Source organism: Triturus cristatus, chromosome 12 (assembly GCF_964204655.1).
Source record: "Triturus cristatus chromosome 12, aTriCri1.1, whole genome shotgun sequence".
Lineage (NCBI taxonomy): Eukaryota > Metazoa > Chordata > Amphibia > Caudata > Salamandridae > Triturus > Triturus cristatus.
This window is the reverse complement of record NC_140595.1, coordinates 476,152,957-476,180,222: the sequence shown is the minus strand read 5'-3', so window position 1 is coordinate 476,180,222 and position 27,266 is coordinate 476,152,957. Positions and strand designations below refer to the sequence as shown.

Here is a 27,266-nt window from a genome sequence, read left to right as displayed (position 1 = left end):
AACCCCATGCACCCCAAAACCCTAACCTACCCTGACACCTAAAATTACCCCAAAACCTAAACGCACCCTGAACCCAAAAAATACCCCAGCACCCCAAAACCTTACAAGCACCCTGAACCCTAAAATTACCCCTACACCCCAAAACCCTAACCCACCCTGACACCTAAAATTACCCCAGCACCCCAAAACCTAAACCCACCCTGAACCCCAAAAAAAACCCCAGCACCCCAAAACCTTAAATGCACCCTGAACCCTAAAAATACCCCCTACACCCCAAAACCATAACCAACCCTGACCCCTAAAATTACCCCTGAACCCCAAAACCTAAATGCACCCTGAACTCCAAAAATACCCCAGCACCCCAAAACCTTAAATGCACCCTGAACCCTATAAATACCCCTTACACCCCTAACCCACCCTGACCCCCTCAAAATACCCCGTACCCCAAAACCTAAATGCACCCTGAACCCTAAAATTAACCCCACACCTCAAAACCCTAACCAACCCTGACCCCTAAAATTACCCCAGCACACCAAAACCTAAATGCACCCTGAACCCCAAAAATACCTTAGCACCCCGAAACCTTAAATGCACACAACCCTAAAAATACCCCCTACACCCCAAAACCCTAACCCACCCTGACCCCTAAAAATACCCCTGTACCCCAAAACTTTAATTTGCACAGTAACTCCATTATGCGTAGTAAGTGCATGCTAAGTAATGGAACATGCGTAGTAAATGCATGCTAAGTAATGGCATCTGTGAACTAAAATATGCATAGTAATGGTAATACGAAGTAATGACCGCGTAGTAAAGTTAGAATACCGCGTCGACCAGTTCTTTCCAAACAAGTGTGGTCATAAATTCATGTTTGAGGTTTCTGCCTGGTATATAAAAATAGTGAAATTTAGTATATCTTTTCAGTGCAGAAATCCGGTTTGTTAAAAAATTCACACTGTTTATTGATCAAATTGCGATTTCCTATAAAGAAATATATGTAATCAAATCACTGTCTATTTATGAATGTCGAGTGGTTCTATGTTATTTGTTTAATGTTGTCTTAGTCCATGTCTGAATGTTGTCAAATTAATTTGTTATATAGGTGTGTTATTAATAGGCTTTTGATTTTTTGATTGTTTGTATTGTATAAATGTTAAATTAATATTTTTTGCGTGTGTTATCTAAAAAAGAAGAAAATAGAGATTCACATTTCTATGAAGAAATAAATGTGTTGGTTCTTATGGAAATAAAATAAAAAGGTATTTCTGATAAAATTAGATTTGGGTGACTGATTAAAGTCTGTGCACCTACTAGTAGTTGTTAAAAGAAAATATCAGTATTGGCAGCTTTGTTGTTGTTTGTTGATATTTGGCTCAACCTTACTAATTAGAGCCCAACGCTCCTTTGTTTACAAAAATAAATGCATGTGAGGCAGATATGCCCAGAGAAGGTCATGTGGTACGCATGAACAGGAAAGCGTCATCTTTTAATGGCACAGGCCATCACTGTCACTGATAAAAGAAGAACCTACCTATAGCATTACACTGAGAATGGGGCACACACTCTCAGTAGAAGACACATCATCTAAGCGCTAATAGAATGTGCATTCCCACCATCACAAGTAAATGAAAGAAAGTGCTGTCATGAATAAATTAATTCAGAGTGCAGCTACCTCCTCAGTGCTGTATGTATCAAAGCTTTAAAGACTTACTAGGCTCACGGAAAAAGGGAGTCAGTCTGTAACTATAAGACACACCCAGAGTCAATCAGCATAGAAGAAGACCCACAAACACTCGTCACTTCAAAACTGTGGTCCCATCTGCGCTATATTGAGACAAAAATGTAGCTCAACTGCATTGAAAGAGGACAGCCAATGTAGCTGGCATTAAACAATAATGAGATTAGGGGTACAGCAGTCCACTAAAAGCTGAACGGATCAACAGCTTTAACACTTACTGTGCTCTAGGTGATCAAAACCAAACTGTAGCTTCACGGCACAGGCGGAGTCATAAACAGAAAGGGGCGACCACAGCCACTTGGCTCTACCTACCGATTGTACAATCGTCGCCATATTGAGGAGGAACACTAATGCAATAAATTCAGAGGGAATAAAATAGTCAAAGAGCCTATATTGAGGAGCAACTCTAATGTAATTAATTCAAAGTGAATATAGTAATCAAAGGAGCCTATGAGGACTAACAAAATTACGTTCCGGGGGAAATAGAAAATCCTCAATAACAAACTATTAGACCTCACATAAACACATGGCATATGTCTCTAAATAAGTGTAGAACTAACTACAGACTCATTCCAGTGTACACTTAATGAAAAATCAACAATCAAGAAACACTAAAAGTGCACCAATAATCAAAAGATTGCATGGCACAATATTACAGTCTAAATATAACCAACAACAAGTTGTAAAAATGGCACCACATTCAAAGCAGAGACAATTAAATGTCAAAGCAAGATCTAATTCTTATTCGGATCTCTTCTTAAATGTAAATCCGACAATATCATATACTAATGTACATGAAAAAAGCAAATCAGATGCTAACCACAGCAATGGATCATATTCTTGCAAGATGGCCGAAACATGCCATTCAACCTGTTGGCTAAGACCCTCCTTAACCATATTGGCCTTCCAAGTCCACCTATTCTCCTTTATTGTGAGCAAGCGATCCACATCATGTCTTCTCCTGGAGTACTTCACAACTTCCATAACGAACCATTTCATTGCATTAGGGGCATGTGACATAGTTGTGTAGTGGTGAACCAAAGGAGTATTGATGACATTACAACAAATTCTTGATTGATGCTGTATGATACTTTTCCTCAACTCTTGTGTGGTTTTGCCAATGTTTAATTCACAAGGGCATTCAATACACTAAATTAAAAAAATTGCCCCACAGTTGGAAAAAAGATTCAGTTCCCACGTTCTTTCATTCAAAACACATGATTTCATGACAGTTGTGGTTGAACATGCTGTGCAATTGCCACATGGATAATGTCCACAAGTAGGAGTTAGCCCCCACATCTGACTGATTGTGATTGGTTCTGGTTCCGCACATGCTATGACCAATCAATCTTTAAGATCTCTCGCTCTTTTAAAGGAGAACAAAGGTTTCTCCCATTTGATGTGTAGCGTGTCTAATAAATGCCTGTTTTTAGGATGATCTCTTTAATCCTATTGGACTCCGTACCAAACATAGTCATACATGCCAAAAAGGATTGATTCCGTCTCTCTTTTACTCTTCACAATGAATCACGATCAAAATACCATGCCCGTTTTAGAGCTCTTTTGACCAACCGATATGAGTAAGTTCTGGTGATCAAGTTAGAAAGTAGTGCCTTTGCCTCCGCAAAATTTTCATCCTTTTTGGTACAGTTATGCCTAATCCTTAACAACTGCCCAAAGGGAAATTTATCTCTCAAGTTCCTAGGATGGTGACTTTTATATTTCAACAGAGTATTTCTTGCTGTATGTTTAGTATGGAGGCTTATATAAAGGCAGCCTTTCTCATTTGTGATCTTCAGATCCAGAAAATGTATCAAATTGTTATCTTCGAGAGTGAACTGTAAATTGGCATTCTGGTTATTTAACCACTCATGGAACTCAAGCGATTCATCAGTGGACCCCTGCAAATTAACAAAACACCATCTATGTATCATAGTCACTTCTTTATGTTCCTCTCATACAGGTTGGTACTATTATAAATAGTTCTCTCTTCAAAAGCAGTAACATTCAAAAATAGCTATGTCTGGGGCACAAATTGCCCCCCTCGCAACTCCTTTTCTTTGGGCATAAAAGTCCTCATTAAAAATATAATCGTTGTGTTCCAAAGCTATCTTAGCACAATCCTTAATGAAACTAGTCGGTATATTATGAGGCCTATGTCTGGTTTCAAGAGTAGAATCTATAACTTCCAACGCTTCTGATTGTGGGACTTTCGTCTATAGACTTTCGATGTCCATTGTTACAAGAATGCTACAGTCAACATCGAATGTCTCACCTTCCATTTGTGTAATTACTGTAAGACTATCTCTGGTATAGTCTGGTAGAAACAGGAACATAAAGTTTTATGAAGAAGTCTACGTATTCTGTAAGTGGCTGTAAAATGGATTGAAACCCTGCAACAATCAGTCTCCCTGGTGGTCTTTTGTCATCTTTATGTATCTTAGGTAGCATATAAAATGCTGGTATGGTATAATCATCTTTGTTCAAATAATAACATTATTTTTTACTCAGTCACATAGCAATCAAACCTGCCACAGTTAGTGTAAGGGTTTCTTTCTTGATAAAGTCGAGTTTCTTGAGAGTTTCTTATAATGCGAACGATTCTGTAACTGCCTCAACACCCCATTGTCATAATCTAGTTCATCTTGAACTATGATTCCCCCCCCCACCCTTATCCATGGGTTTTACTACAATATTCATTTTGACAAAGTGGTTAGAGCTTCACTTTTTGATTTGGTAAAGTTGTAATTCACATATTTGAGCTGTTTGAACAACAACTCTATTTCTTTGAAGAAAACATTTTCAAATGTTGTAATCTCTTTAGGCACGTATTTGATGGCGGGTAAAAAGTGGAAGGACAATGTAGGCCTGTAGTGTCATGTGCTTTAGTATCAGTTGCATTAGAGAAAAAAAAAACTTTTAGTGAAGTTGGTTTTTAGATTGCAGTTCTAAAAATGTCACTGTTTGAAAGTTTACATTTTCTTACTTAATATCATTTGGTGCCTTCTGCTTGTCTCTGGAATACTCATCTGGGGTGGATGGCAGCTAGCTTTCTGCATTCCCTCCATACAGTCACACACAAAGGAAGTCTTGTGCACTACAAATACCTGTATTTGAAGTCTCCCTACTTCAAGGGCTGACATGTGCATAAGTACTGGTCCTCTGACACAATTTACTCAGAACACTGCTAGAACTAAGGACATTCTGCCAGGAAGAAGAGATACTGTGCTGTAGGAGAGACTGCCATTTTGCTACCTGCTTTGCTATGTTGGACAGCTGCCTGATGTGTCTTGTCTGAAAGTGAGAAGGACTGTACCTGCTCTCCAAGGGCTTGTTGGCTTGCCTCCTGTTGCTGAAGTCTCAGGGATAGCAAAGACTTTACATTTCATCTTCACTTCAGCACCTGGACTTTACTTGCTTTAAGTCTTGCTCTGCCAAGTGGTGCCAATCCAGTCCATGACCCTTGGATGTGAGTTGAAAGTGATGCATCTGCCATTACCTGCCCTTCGATATCTCTGAGCCGATCAGACACCAACCTATCACCTGCCATGAAATTGGGATCGACGCATCCCCACTGCCGCTGCGAGGTCTGGACCTGGCATACTGCACTCAGCACTACGGCGGCAGCACCTCCGGAATCTCAACGCATTGCCACCAGCACGTAGAAAAGATCAACACATTGTCTCCAGTGTGAATTGATCCAGCATATTGCCCTTTCATTCCAGACTTGGTGGTTCGTCCATGGAAACGAGGCCTCGCCACTACTGTATTTTGTTCTGCAACAAGAATTAAGGTACTTTGCTCAGCGGACCCTTCATGGGTTCTGTAACCAGCCTGCGCTCTGTCACGGGAGGCCTGAACTCTTGACTTCTGAGTAATGCCAAAATGCAATTTGCTTCTAAGTGCTGTTTTTCACTTATTCTTTAAAAAAATTAAATCTTTACTTGTACTTATCGGATTTTTGTTGTTTTGGTCTTTTTTGTTCAGAATATAATGATCTATTTTTCTAAACTGATGTGGAGTCTTTTTGTGGTGTTTTCACTGTGTTACTGTCTGTGTTTGCACAAATCCTTTACACCTTGCCTTTTTAAATTTGCCTGACTGCTCTGTGCTAAGCTAGCAGAGGGTGAGCACAAATGAACCTTTAGTGTGTACCTCACTTACCAACCAGAAATCCAATTTCTAACCGGCTTCTATAGGAGCAGTTAAACTCCTAGGTTCACATAGCCCTTGCAGCTAATTTACCAACTTGAAAATCCACACATGTATGTTCCTGTCAAAGGTAGGAGTTTTTGGTTTTTAGCGTGTTAACAGCATCAAGGTAACAGCTCCATCTTTCACGGTGGTGTAGGCTAAATGATATGAGATTTCTCCCTGGGTACAAATATAAAGACAATAAAGTGCTTGATTTACTCATGCTCAATTTTCCATCATGTGAAAAATTCACATTGGTACATTTTGCATGCTTGAATACTTTTGGAAACTTCACCTGTTTTAGATTTTTAGGAGTTACTCCTGGGATACTTTGTGAATCCCATAAAAGTCAGAAATTTGCTTCTAACAAAGGAGCACTCGTTGGGGGGAAATTATATAACGTTTCCTAGTAACTTTCTGAATAGGCCCATGTGAGCAGAAGGGATACTCAAACTGATATAATAGCCAATTAAATTCAGATGGTACTCACAGTTAATGCTGGCTACTAGTGAACAATATCACAATGACTGATAATCTTTCTTTGCAGCCATTTGTTACAGAAAGCTGTGAGGTACTGACCATCAGTGCTGCATTGTAAAACCACTCCTCAAAAACGGATACCTATTAATCATTGCAAACAGATTTTTCTTTCCAGAAAATTGGAAAAGTGCATAAGTGACAATATTATTGTAAAAAGTACCTTGACCTGGAAAAGCATCAACCATTGTGTCTCTTTCTGTCTACAGTTTTTTGCTGCTATGGAGCACGGTAATTATCATGTATCCCACTAGCCTGGCTGTGATCACCTTGACATTTTCAAACTATGTTCTGCAACCTGTGTTCCCAGACTGTATCCCACCTTACAATGCTTCGAGAGTACTTTCCATCGTCTGCTTATGTAAGTATTGATTATGTATGTTATCCTTTTAGTAACAACAGAAAGAGATGTGAGGCTAAAGAGTTACCACAATTGGCGGTTGACATCAATAAATATGATTGTTTGCATTAACCTTCAAATGGCCTGTTCCTTCAAGTTGGCATGGTAACATTGTGGCTAAATCGTCAATGTGAGGAGTCCCCGAGTGACCTCTCTTGCTCAAATTGCCAAATACCTTGTATGTGCATTGTAGAGGGGAGTATCTTGTTAACATTTACATTAACTTAAAACAAAATGGAAAAAGTGAATTTGAAAAATATTGTCAATTTCTTTCCTTCTGTACCTTAATAGTCCTTGTAGGAAAGAGTTTGCAAATTATCTCCACAGATGCTACTGATATGTTTATGTATTTTCACCCCTTCCATGTTGCTTTCATCCTCTCCACGCTGATCATATTAGCTCACTTGCACTTCCTTCTCAGTTGCTCAATATGTGTTTCCAGCCCAAAAAATTGAAAGAAAAATGATATGCCTCTTGCAAATATACAAGAGCCCTACCATTTTCAACAACAGTCAGGGGACAATTGTCTTAATAGCAGTGCCAGAAGAGGTGCACAGGGAAGGTAGGTCCTAGAAGAACCTTAGTAGGGCCTTAAGCTACCCTTTTTGTATTTACATAAAGTAGCCACATGGTACAGTATTTATACCCCTATGCATGTGGAGCACCAGCTACTACTTCTACTCCACATGCTGCTACAGCTGTCACCACAAAGACTACACTACAAATCGTCCAACTTTTATCAGTCTAAAAATTGGGGTGGTTTGCTGGTGACCCTGCCCCTTTTTAGGTAACACCACACCCCATGAACTCCTGCTCCGGACCTCCATCACCTATCCTAGAAGTGATGTCACCTACGAGATATGACCTGGAAGTCCTACCCCAGAAGTGATATCATCCATGAACCTGCCAGAAGCTCGCTCAGGAAGTAACTTGGTAGGTATTGATGCTGTATGAAGTGGCTTGACAGGCAGTGATGTATTAAGTGACCCCATCATCTAAATCTCAAGGGGTCCAATTACAGTTACACTTCAACATATTCCAACCATATAGTGTGTAAGAATTGACTTAGTTGGCGAGTCGAGCAAGTAGTTTTCAAGAGCTCAAACCACACTCACCCCTAAACCCCACCTGCATGCAATGCACAGGAAGTGATATAGCTGGTGAGCCCAATAGCCTGGTCCAAAGAGGTTAAGCAACACTTATTTAACCCTTCCCGCAATGCAATGCTGAAGAAGTATTCCAACTCGTGACCCAATATCCAAGTCCCAAGTGGTCAAACCACACTATCTCTTCAAACCTTCTGAGCATTCAACCTGTAGGAAGTGATGTAACTGGTGAGCCTAACTTCCAGGTTCCCAGGGGGTCAAACCACACTTATCCTTCAACTCTTCCCATAATGCTATGTGCAGTAAGTAATGGAACTGGTGACCCAACATCCTGTCAATCCACCCTCACACTTTCTACCACGCAAATCACAGGAAGTAACACTGAAGACAGTGACATAGAGGATTACCATAATATAGTACCAATCCCACAAGAATATAATCCTGCACCATGTCATAAAATGTGTGAATATGCCCTGACCTGTTTTGCAAACTGCAAGCAACTCCTTTAGAAAGTGGTTTATATTTATTTTCAATTCTGAACAATCAATGCTTAAAAGGAAAAGGAAGCAGAAACATTAAATTGTATTGTTTGAAAAAGTTAAAAAACAATTACGCACACGTTTGAAAAATTATTCATTTTGCTACAGGAAAAATACAAAAAAACACATACAAACACACACACATATTCATTGCAAAAGCCAAAGGTTAAAGGGACGTTCTAGTTAGGTGAAAATCGCAGTTAAAACATTCAGTCTTAAACAAACAAAACCACAGAAATTCACCAGTTACAGTTATCTTAAGTACCTCTAACTCATTCCCTATGGGAACTATAATCCCCCTACCCCACCATGCACAGTGTTGTCATTGATGATGTAATTTCATATGCTGCAGTGATGTTATCAATGGTCATGAGTGGTGTAATATGGGACGTAATTAGCAGTGCATGGAAAGGGTGCCAAAACTCATGAAACTGCAGTGTACTTTTTCCCTTCTGCTACCGTGCTATACAGTTATACAAATAAAGTACTGCAGGGCTCTGGAGACTCTAGAAGGCCCATCTTCTTCTAAAAACAAGTCATTTTCATAACATCTATAGTTGCTCATGTTCCCACAAGGTTCTCACATCAATGTGGTGGTTGGAAACCACATGTGTATTTACCAATACCAGTTGGGGCAGCTACTCAAAGTTAATACCTACTGGGTTATAAATTAATTGTGCCTTTAGCACTGGATGTATCAGTGGTAAAAACAAGTGTTGGTACTCCATCTATATTGGATATCCATTTGTGAAATACAGGCCCACCTGATGTTTTGTGCCTTCTACAGCATGCTAAATAAACATTTATTTCTTTTTAGACATGTATATCAGACACTGAACTATTAGTATAAAATAATGGTTTTGTTTGCTATTCAAACTAGGCGGTACTAGGTCTATGCTTTCTGGTTTAAAAACATATGCTTCGCAGAGCCTCATAGATTGAAAGAAATTACACAGTCAAAAGAGTCTATGTAGTGGATGCATTTTACCATCATGGATATTCAGATGCAGAATATTATCTTATCATTTGTGAGATTCCCTCTCTTAACAGGTGACACACTTTTCTTAAGATCAAAACTTATTCTTGGCAATACCCTTGTAGCTCTGCTGGGAAACCAAAGATTGTCCCTAGGTTTTCATAGTACTGCTGAACTTGGCATCTTTTGGCGTGTTTCTCCTGAGTTTTTGCTTACTGACCTCCTGGTTCTGACTCTGTTTTTGCTGGCTTAGTGTTTCTGCGCACTTTTCTCACTGCTGATCAGTGGTAAAGTGCAAGTGCTCCTGTGGTAAAATGTGTTACGGATTGGTGTTTCCATGATTGGCCTATTTGATTTATGTGTCAGTCCCTAGTAAAGTGCACTGGGTGTGCCAGAGCCTGTAAATCAAATGCTGTTAGTGGGCTGCAGCACTGGATTGTGCCACCACACAAACAGTCCGTAAATGTAACTCTGGCCTGCCATTGCAGAGCCTGCGTGCAGTCTGGTACTGTCATGTCAACTTGGCAAGTGCACCCACTTGCCAGGCCCTCACCTTCTCTTTTCTTACAGGTCAGTCACCCCTAAGGTAGGCCCAAGATACCCCTGTGGGCAGGGTGGAGTGTATGTGAAAGGTAGGACATGCCCTGGTGAGTGTGGCATGTCCTGATAGTGAATTAATGCCAATTTAGTTTTTCACTATTGCAAGGCTACCTGTTCCCCTTAGGACAGAATGGGGAGTTTGTTTATAACATCTTATAAACATAACTGGCCCTGGGAACTAGGTAGGAAAATAAAGTAGGTATTTTTTTGCTCAGCCATCTAGCAGGCCTCTGCTGGGTTTGTGGATTGACTGTCTGGGTTTTGGATGACAGGGGCTGGGGAGCAGCAGAGGCTCCAGATACTTTTGGTGGGTCAGGAAAGAGCTGAATAGACCTGGGCTGCATTTAGAGTAGGGGTAGAATATTTCCTTGCATGTGAATGGGCCTGGTCTGCCTCTGACAATGCCGTCTCCACCTCCTGCCAGAAAGCAACACCAGAGAGGGCAGAACTGGTTCTGGCTGGGCACAGACACTCTCTGCCTGGAGGACAAAGGATTTTGGGCTATAAAAAGTGGAGCCCAAACCCCTGAACTTTAGAACTCTTTTGGACCAAGAAGACTGCCAAGAAGAAGAGCTGGAGAAGCTGTGAGGAGGAACTACCACTTTGCTGAGGGCTTTGCTGTGTTGGCCTGCAGTGGCTGCTTCTGTTTTGGGCAGTGAAAGGACTGGACTGAACTTTCTGCAATCTATCATTGTGAGTTTCTCCAAGTGCTTGATGTAGAGCTTGACCCCTGTTCAAGAAGTCTAAGGAACAGCAAAGACTTCAAGTTCTTCTGCCCTCAGCACTGGGGACTGTGTGTTTTGTGCTGCAACAGAAGAAAAAGCAACCAGACGCCATCTACGATGCCGCTGCCGACTCCGTGTCCTGAAGGCACCCCAGAGGGCACTGCCGCAACGACGCACCGCAACCCTGGTCTCACCAACGACGCCTGCTAACGCCACCACCGAGCCGCTGCTCATACCGCAACCTGTGGGCACTGCACTCCGCATCGCCTCACTTTACGCCGCCGCCTTGGTATCCCTGATGACGACACTTCGCGCCAAAATCGACGCCACTACTTGCACCGTGGTTCGAGGGTACTGCTCGTAAAGTTACATAATGCACTGCCCTAATACCGCACCCTTGGCCTACCGACGCCAGTGCCATCGACTCCAGTTCATCAGCCAATGACAGCGCTTCAGCAACGACGACGCAGCTGACTACACCATGACCTGCCAGCACCGCAACGAGTACTGCATCACTTTGCACCGTGACCCTGGTCCCACTGACTAGGCCATCTGATGCCGCCACTAAGCCGCTGCTTGCACCGCCACTTGAGGGCATTGCACGCCACACCGCTGCACTTCACACCGCAGCACCTGACACCTGCCGACGCCAGTCCTCCTGACTTCAACCGTAAGGGGTTCGATCTGCAATGCGTGTGAATTCGAGGGCCCGACGACTCCTGCACTGACCTCCGGAACCGGCACCTGTGGACGCCGTGCTTTCGGAAGCTCAACGAGAGGTCGCCCAGGCCCTGCATTTCTAAAGGTACTGTTTTGCGGGTCAAAACTGTTTGGATTTGTTTGTTCACAACGCTGTGATAGCTCCGGACGGAGCCATTGACTTCAGGAACTGTATTTCAAGGTTATTTTGATAACTGAAAATCTCTAAGAACTGTATTGAGGATTTTTATCATTTTTGGTCTTGTCTTGAGTAAATAAAAATGTTGGATAGTTTTCTAAACTGGTGTGGTGTCCTTTTGTAGTGCTTACACTGCATTACTGTTGTTTATGTGCAAATGCTTTACACACTGCCTCTAAAATAAGACTGACTGCTCGTGCCAAGTTACCAAGGGGGTGAGCAGGGGTTATTTTAGGAGTGTAACTCCCTTATCCCGACTAGGAAGAAAGGTCCCTATTTGGACAAAGGTACCTACCTCTGCCAACCAGAGACCCCCATTTCTAACAAGTACTATTTCATAAAACCATATTTCTCACTAGTGCCTTCAAATCTGAACGGCATAGTTCAAGAGAAGGAATGGAACCCACATAGTTTTGATTCTCTCAAGTCTTTAAAAAGATGTGGCACAATGGGCATCATCTTCCTCAGATAGAGGCAATAATAGTGCACTCACATTCCTTGTGACTAAGATATGATCAAGTATCATAATCCACATTTCATTTTCTAACTTTGACTGCTGCCCTTGATTGCTTTGCTGTTGGTTAAAAGAAGTTCTAAAAGTGGAATCATTGTATTGCTACACAACATTTTAAAAAAATATAAAGTTTTACCAAAATGTGAAAAATGACCATTAGAAAATGGAAAAGCAAAAGCCTTTGCAAGTGTACTTATGTATCACAGGTACACAGTAGGGGGTCATTGTACTTTATAAATTGAGGTATCAACATGTGCAGCATCCATTTCAAATCTGAAATATAAGTTCTGTTTCAATGTATTTAGTAGAACGCTAAAGCAACATGAAGTATCTTTCATGAACCTTTGCATGGTAGGCTAATAGTGTGTAGTCCCTAACATTCTTGCTATATCAATGAAACCTTTCACACAGTACAATGCAAAAACTCCAATTTTTCATCAGATGCTAGGGAGTGAGCAAGGATGTTATTTGGTCTGTGCAGTTTTTGTGGTTTTTGGGTCAGGATCATAAGTGGTCACATATCAAATTGATCATTCCTTACAGAAAAGAGAATTACACAGTTCATCCATTTGTACTTGTGATCTATCCTGATGTAGCACCCACATCAACCAATGTTTTTTTGTGAGGCCATGAATTAGGCCTTCACTTGTAATCTGTCGGTGTTTGATTACACATGTTTATGACTATCAGACTACATTACATTGATGGCACTATAGATTTTTTCCCTAAGTCCACTAAACACCCATCTGATACATTTTGCAGTTCATGTTGCACAGATGACCAGAGTCAACTTTGTAGATATGGCCACAACATTGATATAAATATTTAGCTCTTAGAAAACACTACAAGTTGAAAAGTCTGAAGAAGTGTTTTTGTTATGTAGAGCATAAACAGTCTTTAATGTAGTCCCCTTGCTGGTCGTACATTACTGCTTCCCCTGCTACAGTATGCAGTTTTAATGGTCACATCGAAGTAATTTTCAAACAAATAAAATTCCCTGAAACCTAGCAATTAGTTGTGATGCATTTCAAGATTATCATGGACTTGTTTTGCCCTAATGGATGTCATGGAGTTTGGCATTTTACTTAATTAGAACAATATTGAGATGAATAAGTTGGTCTCACTGTGGTTAAACTTTACTGACAGGAGAGCTTTTACAAATTTCGTTTAGTCCTGCCTATCTCTACTGACAGACTTGAGCCACAATTCTCAAAGATTGTATGGACGACCATGCTTTCCTTTTCCACGCATTCCTTAGCAACTCAGGCGGAACAACGAACGTGCCGGAACCACTCATTCCATTTACAACGCAAGTTGTTACAACAACTTGCCTTAGGGGGGTGCTGATCTTTGGAATGGTATAATTTACTATTGCAACTCCAGTCCTGGCAACAGCAGGGAAAGCGCTGGAGTTTAAACAACACCGCTTTACCTAACGCATGTCATTGTAAAGACTTGCGTTGCAAATGGAATGCTTGGTTCAGACGCATTTGTTGTTTCGCCCGCGTTGCAAAGACAGCAAATTCTTTGACGGTCGTGGTATTTGCTGTTTCCCATAAAATACATCTCTTGTAGAATGTCTTGTATATAAAGGACTGCCAAATCTTGCCAAGTGACAAAGAGTTGAAAAATAGAATGTAAGAACTGAAAACTAGTGTGTGAAAGTTGAGAAATAGAGAGAGAGAAAGAGAGAGCTAGGGAGAGAGAGAGGGTGTTTGTATGTGTTACTGTTTTTCAGCTGTTATATTTTCGCACACACAAATTGCTAATTCATGTCAAGGAGAAATATGCATTACATCTCGCAAATAGACTGCATAATCATATAATTAAGGTTAACTATAATTTTTCACTTACAGTACTCAGATTTGCATGGCCTGGGTTTTTGGAAGCGGTTCCCTAGACCTTTTCAGGGCATTGATGCACAGGGCAGTTCATGCATGTCCATAAACCTGGTACTTTGGGGGCATTCACAAACCTCAGACCATACCCATCCTGTAAATGGTTGCAGATTATCCCTAACTGAGAAAGGGACACCCCCAAAATTGGTGGAAGTGTTAGAGAAATAGTTTCTACATAAGGGGAAATATTTTCTGCATGGATCAAAAAGCATATGCAAATGCTCTTTTGGCAAGCATTTTCACAATAATTGTCCGCTATATATGTTTGCGCATGGGTAACTGCTTATGATTGAGTTTTGAACGCTATGGCTGTAAAAGTGGCCCACAAATTCCAGAAATTCTTTGAGGATTCCAGAACTGTGAAAACCCTTTCCCAAATTCAGGTGCAACTCTACTAGTCTCACTTTGTTTTTTGTAAATCAGACCCAAAATGCAGCGCTTCCACTTATCCAAATGAATGGGTGCAGAATCTTTGCAACATCAAAGTACTCTCCCATTCCTCCATTCCAAGCCAGAGAGTGATTCAGTGCAAATACTTTTGTAAACATCATCCATCCCCTTAATTGATAATGACCAAAAAATATTTGTTTCATGCTGAGTAGTATTTAATTCTCTACTTGATTCTCCACTTCCCAGCAAAGGTCTCCACTTCTTATTTAATAACACATTTCATTTTTCTAATTTTTCTGATTTTACAAGGTTGCATGATTCTATAGGATCTGTCAGTGTCATTAGTGGGTAACAAAACAGAATGCTCCTTTAGCACTGTAGCATGCACAAATCTCATTACTTTTTGTAAGCTTTGATTTTTTTAGAACATTTTACCAATGTACAATGAGATGCATATGCAATGTACTTTTGCATTGTCTAAGTTTAATTGTATGTAAATAAATTTTCAGCAAATGAGGTGTTGTTTGGGGTTCCCCAAGCATCTATCCTCGCACCTACTCTTTTTACCTCAGACCTTGAGTCACTAAGTATGATCCTTAGCCAGGCAAAAACAACAATTGATGGACAGAATGCAGAACAATGTCATACATTCACCCCAGTACAGAGATCTGGGCCTAAATCCATCGTTTTTTGCTCACCATGCCATTCCAGTTTGAACCCAGCCATATGCAAAGCAGTCTTGACCCTGTGCCTCATGGGAACAGTCCAGCCCGAACTGCCAAGCCAGGTCCTCCCTGGACTGGAAACAAGCATCCTAGGACCGGTTTCGGGGTTTCACCCCTCTTCAGCCAGGATAGCTTGATTCCAGTGGCATGGAGAGCACGGGACTCACGTCTGAGCATACCCATCCCACTTGGGGTGACAAATGCAAAAACAACAATTGATGGACAGAATGCAGAACAATGTCATACATTCACCCCAGTACAGAGATCTGGGCCTAAATCCATCGTTTTTTTGCTCGCCATGCTATTCCAGTTTGAACCCAGCCATATGCAAATCAGTTTTGACCCTGTGCCTCATGGGAACAGTCCAGCCCGAACTGCCAAGCCAGGTCCTCCCTGGACTGGAAACAAGCATCCTAGGACCGGTTTCGGGGTTTCACCCCTCTTCAGCCAGGATAGCTTGATTCCAGTGGCATGGAGAGCACGGGACTCACGTCTGAGCATACCCGTCCCACTCGGGGTGACAAATGCAAAAACAACAATTGATGGACAGAATGCAGAACAATGTCATACATTCACCCCAGTACAGAGATCTGGGCCTAAATCCATCGTTTTTTTGTTCACCATGCCATTCCAGTTTGAACCCAGCCATAGGATGCTTGTTTCCAGTCCAGGGAGGACCTGGCTTGGCAGTTCGGGCTGGACTGTTCCCATGAGGCACAGCGTCAAGACTGATTTGCATATGGCTGGGTTCAAACTAGAGTGTATACCACACAAAACAGGAGGTAGGGTGAAAGAACGGCTTTAATCCACTAGCAATTGCTGAATGTTTTTAAGAAAGCACACATGTTTTTAGAAAACTGCCCTCACCCACAACAAGTTGTGGCATGCTTCATCATCGGGCTGCTGCTAACGCCTCTGCGCAAACCAACGCTAGAGGCGGAGCAATAGGGAGGGGTAGACAGTACAACAATGATACAAACAAGAACAAAAGAAGGCTGGATCCTAAAGTGCAGAAAAGATGAATCTTAAAACTGACCCAGGGATATCTCTCTAATAATTTTATTCCTGGATTCCCCTGTCAGATTAAAAAGGTATATATATGTGAAAAGACTATATACCCAAATGGATGGTGGTGGAGTGAGTTAATTAGGTGCTCACCACCCCTCCATTCTGCGTAGCAGTCGACATGTTTCTGCCGGTTCACAAAACTAAATCTCCGGCATTCCTCAGGACAAATTTGATCCACATGCCCTTTTGCCAAACCCCTGTTTTTTCCCACTGTTGTGGGTTATACTCCACCTGTCGGTCTGGAGTTCCTCTTATAACTTACTCCTTCAGAGAGTAGGAACAGAGTTTATTAGGCAATTTGCTTAAAAAGGCACTGGAGAAGAGAGACTGAATCAGGAGGCAGCGCACCACTCTTGACGAATGTTTGACTACAGAGGGTCGCTCTCTTCTCCAGTGCCTTTTTAAGCAAATTGCCTAATAAACTCTGTTCCTACTCTCTGAAGGAGTAAGTTATAAGAGGAACTCCAGACCGACAGGTGGAGTATAACCCACAACAGTGGGAAAAAACAGGGGCTTGGCAAAAGGGCATGTGGATCAAATTTGTCCTGAGGAATGCCGGAGATTTAGTTTTTTGAACCGGCAGAAACATGTCGACTGCTACGCAGAATGGAGGGGTGGTGAGCACCTAATTAACTCACTCCACCACCATCCATTTGGGTATATAGTCTTTTCACATATATATACCTTTTTAATCTGACAGGGGAATCCAGGAATAAAATTATTAGAGAGATATCCCTGGGTCAGTTTTAAGATTCATCTTTTCTGCACTTTAGGATCCAGCCTTCTTTTGTTCTTGTTTGTATCATTGTTGTACTGTCTACCCCTCCCTATTGCTCCACCTCTAGCGTTGGTTTGCGCAGAGGCGTTAGTAGCAGCCCGATGATGAAGCATGCCACAACTTGTTGTGGGTGAGGGCAGTTTTCTAAAAACATGTGTGCTTTCTTAAAAACATTCAGCAATTGCTAGTGGATTAAAGCCGTTCTTTCACCCTACCTCCTGTTTTGTGTGGTATACATAATTATTGAGGAGGTTGAGGTAGGGTTTGTACCTTCTCCCCCTTCCCTTTATTGTGAGTAAAAAATAAAAAAAATATTCAAACTGGAATGGCATGGTGAGCAAAAAAATGATGGATTTAGGCCCAGATCTCTCTACTGGGGTGAATGTATGACATTGTTCTGCATTCTGTCCATCAAGTGTTGTTTAGGCCTTAGCCAGGCAGGTGTGTGCTCCCATCAATATTCGAACAACACACAACTTTACCTCAAAACCTTAACCATCTCGGATACCAGCCCACTTATGCCTCAGTTAAATCGAAAGCTGGATGTCGACACAAGTTCTCCTAATGATTTCAAACAAGGCTGAATTTTACTGCTTCCCCCGTTCACCCCACCAAGGGGCAAGCTGGATGCCAATCTTTTTGATTACACGAAAATGGATGGCTTCCCCCCTACCTGCAAACCAAACATTACATCTTTAGACTTTAGACTCCCCACTCATTCTTACTCCTCACATTAACAATGTGGCCAAGACCAGCATTTCTCTATCACTATTGTGTCAAAAAAGCAGATACATAATTCCCAAAAGATCAAATGAAAACTGCAGTTCATGTCTTAGTGATTTGTAGGCTAGACGTTGGACATTTTGTTCTGCCAGGTATCTCTCAATCATATCCTGCCCCACTAATGGCAGTACAGCATTCAGCAACTAGGCTAGCAATGTATTCAAGAAAGATCAGCAACATCTCCCCCATAGTGTATGACTTATACTGGTCACCACTAAAAGTGAGGATGGATCTAAATCTGTGCTGACTGTCTTACGATGAAATAAGGGCTAAGAATCCAACTTACATCTCTTTTTCTCATATCAGAGACCAAAGAAATCTCCTCAGTGGAAATTAACTGGGAATTGAAGTCTCCAAATTCTGAAAGGCTTATAACCAAAACATATCTTGTTCAGGGGCTGCAACATTAGTATGGAAAAACAAATTACAGAACTCGGACAACCCTCATCAAGTTCTTGAAACAACTAAAGACACACTTATTCCTTCTCTCTACAACCTATTCTTCTTGATCTCCCACTCGATTTGGATCCCTACCCCTTGTTTGTTCACTGAGTTACAAAGCTACCAAAGAGACGGACTTCCATAGAGAATAACTTTTATTCATTTTATATTTATTTTGGCAGTTTTGTCCACTTTACTTACTCTGCTGCTGCCTATGCTGTCCCTACTCTGTGTTTGGCTGTGACTTGCAATAATGGTGTCTGCATTTGAAGCTGTATATGTGCACTGAGAGTTGCACCTGGGTGGTAGGTATCTGGGCTGGGCACTAGTGCTGTGTTTGGTATTTGGAGGCTGTGCCTAATCACTTAGCTCTTTGTCTGAGCATTTAGAGCTGTTCCTACACATATGTGCCTAGACATTCAATTGATGCTGTGCTTTGGTATATGATCACTTTCTGAGTGGAAGATGGCTGCAGTTGTGACACAGCAAGGATGAACACATGGAATATCAAAACAAATGGCATATTATGCCAGTGCCCAAGTTAATAAATAAAATAGGCCTTTTTCTGCTTTAGCAAACTTTATATGTTCTATTATTGATCTTGCAGTTATTGTTACTCTTTTCACTGATTGGTTGGGCAGTGAGCTATGAGTGTGGAAGAGGCAGGCCTAAGCAAAACTTGCTATGTGAATTGTTCTGTGTTTTATAGCCAATTTGTTTAATGCTCCATCTGGAAGCATTTGCCACATTTTTCTACTGTAAATTGCATATACTCCATCCTGCTCTATTGAATATGCTTCTTCTCCATGCAGTACTTCTGACCTGGGTGAATAGCTCCAGCGTTCGATGGGCTACTCGCATTCAAGATATATTCACAGCCGGAAAGCTATTGGCCCTAGCCCTCATCATCGCTGTGGGACTGATGCAGATCTTTAAAGGTACTACTAACCCACACAACTAGGACCTTCGCTCTGTTCATATAGTACATTATAATTCTTTTATTTCTACCATTTGATTTGCTCTTTGTTTTTACAAAATGAAAAATATTTACTGGTAAGATTACTGAATACAGAAGCTAGGCTAAAGAGGAGGTAGTCAAGAATTTAAAAGCAACTTATTGCTTAAGGGCATAGAAATAGTTTTATAGCGAAGCACGCTGTGGTTATCAAAAATTAACAAACAACTTTATTTTAAGCCCTGGCTACAAAGATAGGAAAGATGCAAGGCTATCACTTCATTGCTACATTCAGGGACTCATTTACAAAACGTTTTCTGAGTAGTTGCGACTTACTAATCTTTATATATAAACTACACCTAAATAGTCAGGCCTTATTCATAAAGACTTTTTTGTCACTTACTGATAAAATTCAAGAGTAAGATATGCTTACTTAAGGAAAAAATGTGGTGTTATCCATTCACAAAGATTAGTCAATTAGTCAGCAATTCATAGTGCTTTATATTGGAAGCATTGTGGCACAGTGGGTTTGCGGTGCAACCACTGGACTCCATCAGGTGCAGGAAAGTCCTTTGAATGGTTCTCTCAGGCAGCAGTGTGCAGTGAGGCCCCAGCACACAGGGAAAACTGTTCCACTCACAAAGAACATACTTAGCCATGATCACAAGGGGAAAGGCTCTGGTTCAACAACAGATGGTGAGGGTGTATGCTCTCTGAGGTGGTGAAGCCTTTTCAGTTTGACAAGGCAGTACCAAGGCTCCACAAGGAGAATGAGGCAAGCTCCACAACCTACTAGCTCACTTAATGGGGAGGGGGAGCACTCCCAGGTGAAGGAGCAGTTCCTCAGGCAATCCTCAAAAGAACAGGTATGCCCAAAGGCTACTTGAGGTCTTCCTACTTGGTCGTTTGCTGGTGGCAGGGCATAATGGGGTCATGTTCCTCTCTCTCGAGGTGACATAGGGAGAGCATTGAATGCACTACTCTTGTTAATTGAGATTTTGAGTTCTTAGGCCACACTTCTCTCTTCAGTGGCCCTTGTGGCTGCACCTGATGTAGATGGGCCTATAGTTGTTGAGCAAATGCAAATCAGGTTCTAAGCATTTAGAACAGTCTGCTTCCTTCTCCTTTAGGTCACAAAAGGGCCAACCTGCATTCACAAACAGTGACCACTGGTTCAGGTCAACCATCCAGTGAGAGCAGATGTAATATTTCAAATTGTGGAAGGAAACAATTTGGATCATTACTTCTATATCCAGGTATAGTTTGATCTATGAGTAACAAAGATTCCATAAAATTCTCAGTGGATCAGATTCCATGGTATTAGAGATATCAAGCACATAATATGCATCTTTCTTATACAGTCCTCCAACCAAATACTGGCTGTTTCTTGGATTCATGTCTCTTCAGTTCTCTTCTTCAGCTAACAACAGGGGGCAGGGATGAGGCTATACTTGCATTTGTGACACCCATATTTAGAGAAACATATTTTGACACCATGGTCTGGATTCCAACCCTGTACAAAGCATGTGCTGTCTGAGGTCGCAATCTGACAAAAGCAGCTACTTTCCTTTGCAACCTGCTAGGTGTACAGGAGGGGATTCCAGCTTAGCCCAGTGGATATTCCTGTGATAGAAATATGCCAGGCCCAGCATTCTCTTAAAGGAGAAGGTGGTCTATGTTATGCAACACAGGCTCTCAACTTTTAGGGGCAGCAAGCATTACACAGAGCATTACACAGAGTTATACTATGCACCCCATAATGAAGGGATGGCCCTGACAAAGTCAGCCATATGTTTCCATGATTTTACTGTATTGTATTACTGTTTGTATACCACTTTACATAATCATTTAAGAGACCTAAAAAAATGTCCTGGATTGTCTAAATACAAAATAAATGACTCACCAGCTCACCCAAGGAACATGTTCCAGGCCAAGCTGTCACCCAAGAATGTATGATATCTGTATTATATAACCCAAAATGGGGCCTTTTACAAAAAACAAATTTAAGTGTGGTTTATTTTCTTAATCTAAGCCGCTGGCAGTCGTCAGTAGATAGTTATAGTTAGGACCTAGTTTCCATAGACAAAGTGTTTTTTGTTTTGACAATAACTTTGGCCCGCTTGATGAATCTTTAATGAAATTTTCAAAAATAGTTTGCCACTCACCTCAGCTGCTTTCTTGAAAGTTTCGGTTTGAGTCGTCAAGCGAGGGCCGAGAATAAGAGGGGCCCAAAACGCGTTTTCCCCATGCAATTTCCCTAAGGGATTTTAGACATGACAACAGCCCGAACTGCTGAACAGAATTACACCAAGTTTGGCAGAAAGCTAGATCTTGGTCCAGAAAGATCTCTTTTTATAATTTGGTGTGAATCTGTTCAGTAGTTTTGGAGTTATTAAAGAAAAAATATTTATAGATATATAGGGGCATGAATCCACCACGGCGGATCCATGCGCCACTAGCAGTGCTGTGATTGGCTGGCCGAAACCTGGAAGGAAAGTTGCGGCTGCCATTTTGTATATCGGAACATGGTCCTGGGCCAGAAAATAAAAGTGAAAATGGATAGAAGAGGTCAGGGTAGAGAAACCCTGCCACCATGTGTGTGGTAGAGGGGTAAGGGCAGGAAGTTGCCGAAAAACTTTTTTTCTTTACACCCATGAGGATCCACAGATCCAGGGGCCAATGAAAAAAAATACACCCACTCACAGACCCACTCACACACTCCCTCACACCCCCATTTAATTCTGACAAACCCACTCATAGACTCAGGCAGCCACTCACACACACACTCAGACACCCACAAAACCACTGACAGACCTACGAAACCATTCACACACCCACTCACAGACCCATACAGCTACACACACAAACAAAGTTTACAAGGACGTTATAGTTAGGTTCAGTTTTTACACAAACAAAACCATAGGCAGACAGGCCTGGGCCCTTTTCAAGGCTTTCAGGTATTTCTGTTCGGGGTCAAATACCCTTGATTGTCTAAGAAGTCAATTGAAAATCCTAAATATAAGACTGTAGATTCTGTAAAAGAAGAAAGTTGTGCCACTAAATACCCCTTACAAGAAGGATGTAGTTCTAGTACCATCTCTGCTCAGTCCGTCTAACAAGGAGAGAAGTTGAGTCACCTGTGACGTGGGACACTGTAATCCTTACAGTCTTACAATCAGGTATTTCAATTGATTCCTTTCACAATCAAGGTCATTTGACCCTGATAAGTGTGTTGTACGATTTCCACTTTCTCAGTTGGAACTGTTCTATGTCGGAATGGTGCCAGATCAATCCCTCGCACCCCCTCAGGATATGTTGGCCTATAGACCTGCTAGCTCACAGTGCCACCATAAGTACCCCTAAACCTGGCAAGGTAATAAATGGTTTGGGCAACGTCAGAACATGACAACTCTGACTCCCCAAGGAATCATAACAGATCTAGATCCTTTTCTTTCAGTCACTCATTCTCACTCAGAGAGATACACAAAGGGGCATCTTCAATATTTATTGAACCATTGTGATTCTTGTATAAAATATATGCACTGCAATGATTAATAGGCAGTAGCAGATAAAAGGGATTAGCAATATAAGGACAGTGAAAAGAATGAACAATTCCACCATTGTGCTAAAATAATGTATGTATGCTGGCATATAAGTACTGGGTATAGTGTACTCCTACTATGTGCTCCCTAACATAGTTGCCTAGGGCGGGTGTTCCACCAAGAATTCCCTTACTGGATGATCTAAACTCCATTACCTGAAGCCAAGGTATATAGGTCCCCGTCTTGGTCACAAGTTGGATATCCCACCTCGCAGAGGGTAAACAGGAATCAGCTGGGCTGAGACTCAGACACAGCAACAACCTTGCAATAACAGCAGAGTGGTCCTCTAATTTGAGGAAGGAAATGTATGCTTCCCTGTCAAGGCTTCAGCAGGGCCACTATTGTTTATTTTCTTTGCGATAGCCATTTCACCTCATGGACGAATAACAAACAACAACATTTCTACAATGTGTGTTCAGGCCTTGTACCCAATGTTCAAGGAATCGTGATAGTGTAGCTACTAAGTGAAATTGTAAGCAATATGGTTTCAGAGAAACTAATTCTGCACTGTCACACAAGCACATGGGTGTCAAAAGTCATTGTGTAGAAAAGAAGGCGACTTAAGAAATGTGTACATGTAAAATGGCAGTGTTTCTTCCTGGGCCCAACTTAGCCACGTGACAAGTGAACCTGAAAGCCTTGAAAAGGACCCAGACTTGTGCGCTGTTACGCCGCAAAATATGTGTTGGCTGTTATTGCATCAAATGAAGAACATAGAATACCTTACCACAAACTGGATTTCCACCTTTTTCCTCTTTTCTATGCACTATGATGAATACAGTAATTCTTGCATAGAATTATATAAGCGTGTGTGTTCTACGCTATTTGGCAATTAGATACATAAAACATGAAAGATTATCAATTGTGTGATGTTGTATCCCCGAATTTTGAAAAAGTGTTTGCAATATATGGTGAGGGGAAGGGGCCCTGCCCTCAAAGAGTTTCACGCACATCCTTATGAGAGTCACTTTAAAATGCCATTATTTGAGTATTAGGTCCTGAAAGACCCCTATCACACTTGTTAAAATATCTATGACTTCAACATTACCTAAACTATCACCTCAACACAGTCACTGGGCTAAGATGAAAATAAAGAAGATTTCCAATATTAATCAACAGGAAGACCACAGACTTGGACCTTCAGTCATGCTACACAGGAGAGGAGACAGGATAAGGATAATACTCAACCACCTAATATACTTATGAATAGAGCTCCACTGGTGTCATTTTGAGACCAATCAGCCACAACCAATGGTGGGCCTCAGAATGATGAGATTATTTCTGTTCCTACAAGCTCCTGTCAGGTCATTACAGGGAGCAGTCAATAGGGAAGCTCCTGGGATGAATGAAGAAACTGTAATTTCAGGGGAAGATGTGTTAAGAGACTATGGTTTCAATCGTTTTAAAGTTTACAAGCTACTCACAAAGCTAATTGAGTAGAGGTCAGTGTTGAGGTGCTTTGACAACAAAGGGAACATTCCAAACTGAGAGAGCTAAAGAGTTACCAACTGCTTCCGGATTTTGTCACAAAGATGCTTATCCAAATGGTAATGACAATCACAAAGAGTTTTCTTCTATAGCCTCTAAATTTAGCATGATCCAGCAATCCATGGCACACATTCTTAGTAAGGTGGAGGGATTTAAGAGGCAGCTACAGAAGCTCAAAGTTGGTCATAAAAAGTTAGATTAGTAGATGAGGAAGCAAGAAACCACTCTAATGGAAAACAAAAGTAATATGAAACCTATGAAGACTATGATGGAAAACTTAGATTGAGCATGGAGAAATAACCTACAGTTTCTGGGGAATGTGGAGGGGCCAGGAGCAGCAAAGATGTGATCACATTTATGGCAGACTTAATTCAGATCAACTTGTTCTGATGACTCGGTTAACTGAAAGACTGAGATCTAAATGACTTCTTGAGTGCCAGCTAGTATATAGAAACTAGTAAAAATCTTGGTGTTCTTTCAGTAGTCCTTGGCAGGGAGAGATCTTGGTTTCCATTTAGATGGCGAGCAGGCAAGTCCCATTAGAGGTAAAAGAACTGAACTTTATGATCTTTAACAATAATGAGAACTTGGCTGTAGAAAGACATTAGAACATTTGAGATAGTGGAGAAAAGAGAATGTCAACTTGCATGACTACGATAAATACAACAGACCTGTTTGTGAATTAAGGAGATCACTTGTAATGACTCATTGGCACCTACAATAAATTGGGTGCTTTGAAGATCTATTAGAAAGTTTTAAAGGCAGTAAGGGTCATCTCAGAGAGTTTCATAAATGATACCTCACACAACTGGGTCATCTGAAGATTATTCTTTTTTTTTTTACTGCCGCCATAACAAAGGAAGAAAAGCATGTGACCCTAGTTAAACAAGCTAATGGGAAGGTCATTTCCATAGAATTGTATACATGTTTCTGGAGGATTTTATTTCTCAGTTTGATACTTTATTTAATAAGACTTTGCCCTTGGCTGTAGCTCGCCATTCATGGTATTCTGCATTGATCGTGGTTTTTAAAAAGCTGGTAAAAGATCCTCATCAATATTTCTCTTACCACTCCTTATCTTTACTGAAATGTGATACTAGGATTTATGCTAAGATTTTGGCTTATAGGCTTAGTTAACACGAGTTAACATATGAGGTGAAGTTAATTCATGAGGATCAGTAGGGAAATGTTCCAAAGCATCAGTGACTATGTACACTCTAGTCCATGTATTCAATAAAACTTCAGAAAGTGGAACTCCCTATTCCTGGCTTAAATTGACTAGATTCATGCTATGAAAGCTGTAGCTCTCCTTCAGTTCAACTTTCCTTTTCAGGCCTTCCCAATATACATCAAACTTGAACTCTTGAATAAAATACAGAAATAAATATCAAAATTTGTTAGGACTTTGAAATCTTCTTGCCTAGCCCGTAAACGTCTATGGAGATGATTGCTAAAAGTAGGTTGAGCGCTCCCTGACGTCAAAATCTGCTATCAAGCCTCACAAATTAAGGTTACAAAGCTTTTATTGAGTGAATTTGAAAATGAATTTGAAAATGAATTGTTTGCTATAATAAATAGGGTTATATAATGTCAGGTCTCAATACACTTTGGGACACAGGAGGTGGCACATGGGACAGTGAAAAATAAGCATTTGTACCCCAAAGACTAGATTTCCCACTGACAAGCACAGCCACAGACACTATAGGACCAGCACAATCAGGCATATTATCAGATCAGTACTGGCAAACTGGCTAGTTCCGATCCACCTGTATAGAGTTCTATTGTCTGCAGTTGGTGCCATGCTTTGCAAATTACTACAGTTTGCACTCAGTTTGTTTGCCCCCTAACTTTAGTTTTCTCCCTCGTTCGGTTCTCTTGTTTTCTTACCTACTGATAGTGGTTCCTATCTTGTTACCATCATGCCAGTTTGTCTCCTTGTCCAGGCAGACTCTCTGCTAGTGCAGCATAGGCTTTTCACCTTCGGCTCCTCAGCAGGGTCTACAGTATGTTGGGGGCTAGTTTCACCAGCCCCTTTTCTTGCACCAGGTAAGTCCCACATGTTGTGCCCTTTGCTTCTACGTCCTTTCCTATTTCGTCACCTTAAAGGTAATTGTGTTCTGTCTCCTATAGGTGAAGACTGTGATGTTCATAGTTGCGCCCTGAAGTGCTGAGCCTCCAAAATTCATTCCAGTTTTTCCAAACATCAGCCTACAGGAGTGTGTGTTTCTCTCACCCTTCTTACCACCTTTTCACCTTAGCCTTGGTCCTTGTTGCAGTGCAAGTGGCTAAGTTGTTCCAAGGGGTAGGAGATTGGCTTCAACATCCACATTACGGGATAACTGTATCTGTGACAAATTGCCAGAACTATATAAAATGTAGTCGGAAGCCAGTTCCTTGCAGGCAGACACATTTGATCCCTAAGATCCAAAATGATCTTGAAGTTGCTCGTTCAGTTCATGCATTCATATTAGAGAAAATAAATCAGGCAATCAACCTTCCTAATGCATTCAGGTGAGGAGGATTGAATCCTACTACTTTTCCTAGTATCAATACCACCACAGATATAGGAGGGAGTAATTCAGCAACAAGTCAGGCATGAGCTGCACCGTATGTAGTTCCAGTTTTGGCACCACCCTAAAAATTCACTGGGAATCCATATCCCCTCCAAGCGTTAATGGCTTATAGTAATTTGCACTGTATGCAAAACCTCAACAATTTGCAACTGATCAGGCTAAGGTAAATTTTATGTTATCTTACGTAAGCAAAGATGCTTTAGCCTGCACAACTCCCATAATTTTAACCTAAAACCTCATTTGATGAACTTTGGAACATTAGTGCAGCAGTTTACAGCAATCTTCAGTAAGAGTCAGAAAAGGGCCTCCATACATGCTGCTTTACTTCCTTTGACAAG

The 27,266-nt window shown here is 41.2% G+C and overlaps 1 protein-coding gene across 1 annotated transcript in view; it reads left to right on the top strand.

Annotated features, from left to right (window-relative positions):
- The window catches only part of SLC7A10 (solute carrier family 7 member 10), a 404,730-nt gene that overhangs the window by 270,547 nt on the left and 106,917 nt on the right, over window positions 1-27,266 (top strand). The window contains exons 3-4 of the mRNA XM_085637573.1: window positions 6,679-6,830; window positions 19,123-19,248. Of these exons, the coding sequence (XP_085493699.1) occupies window positions 6,679-6,830; window positions 19,123-19,248 (278 nt within the window). The remainder of the gene's footprint in view (window positions 1-6,678; window positions 6,831-19,122; window positions 19,249-27,266) is intronic.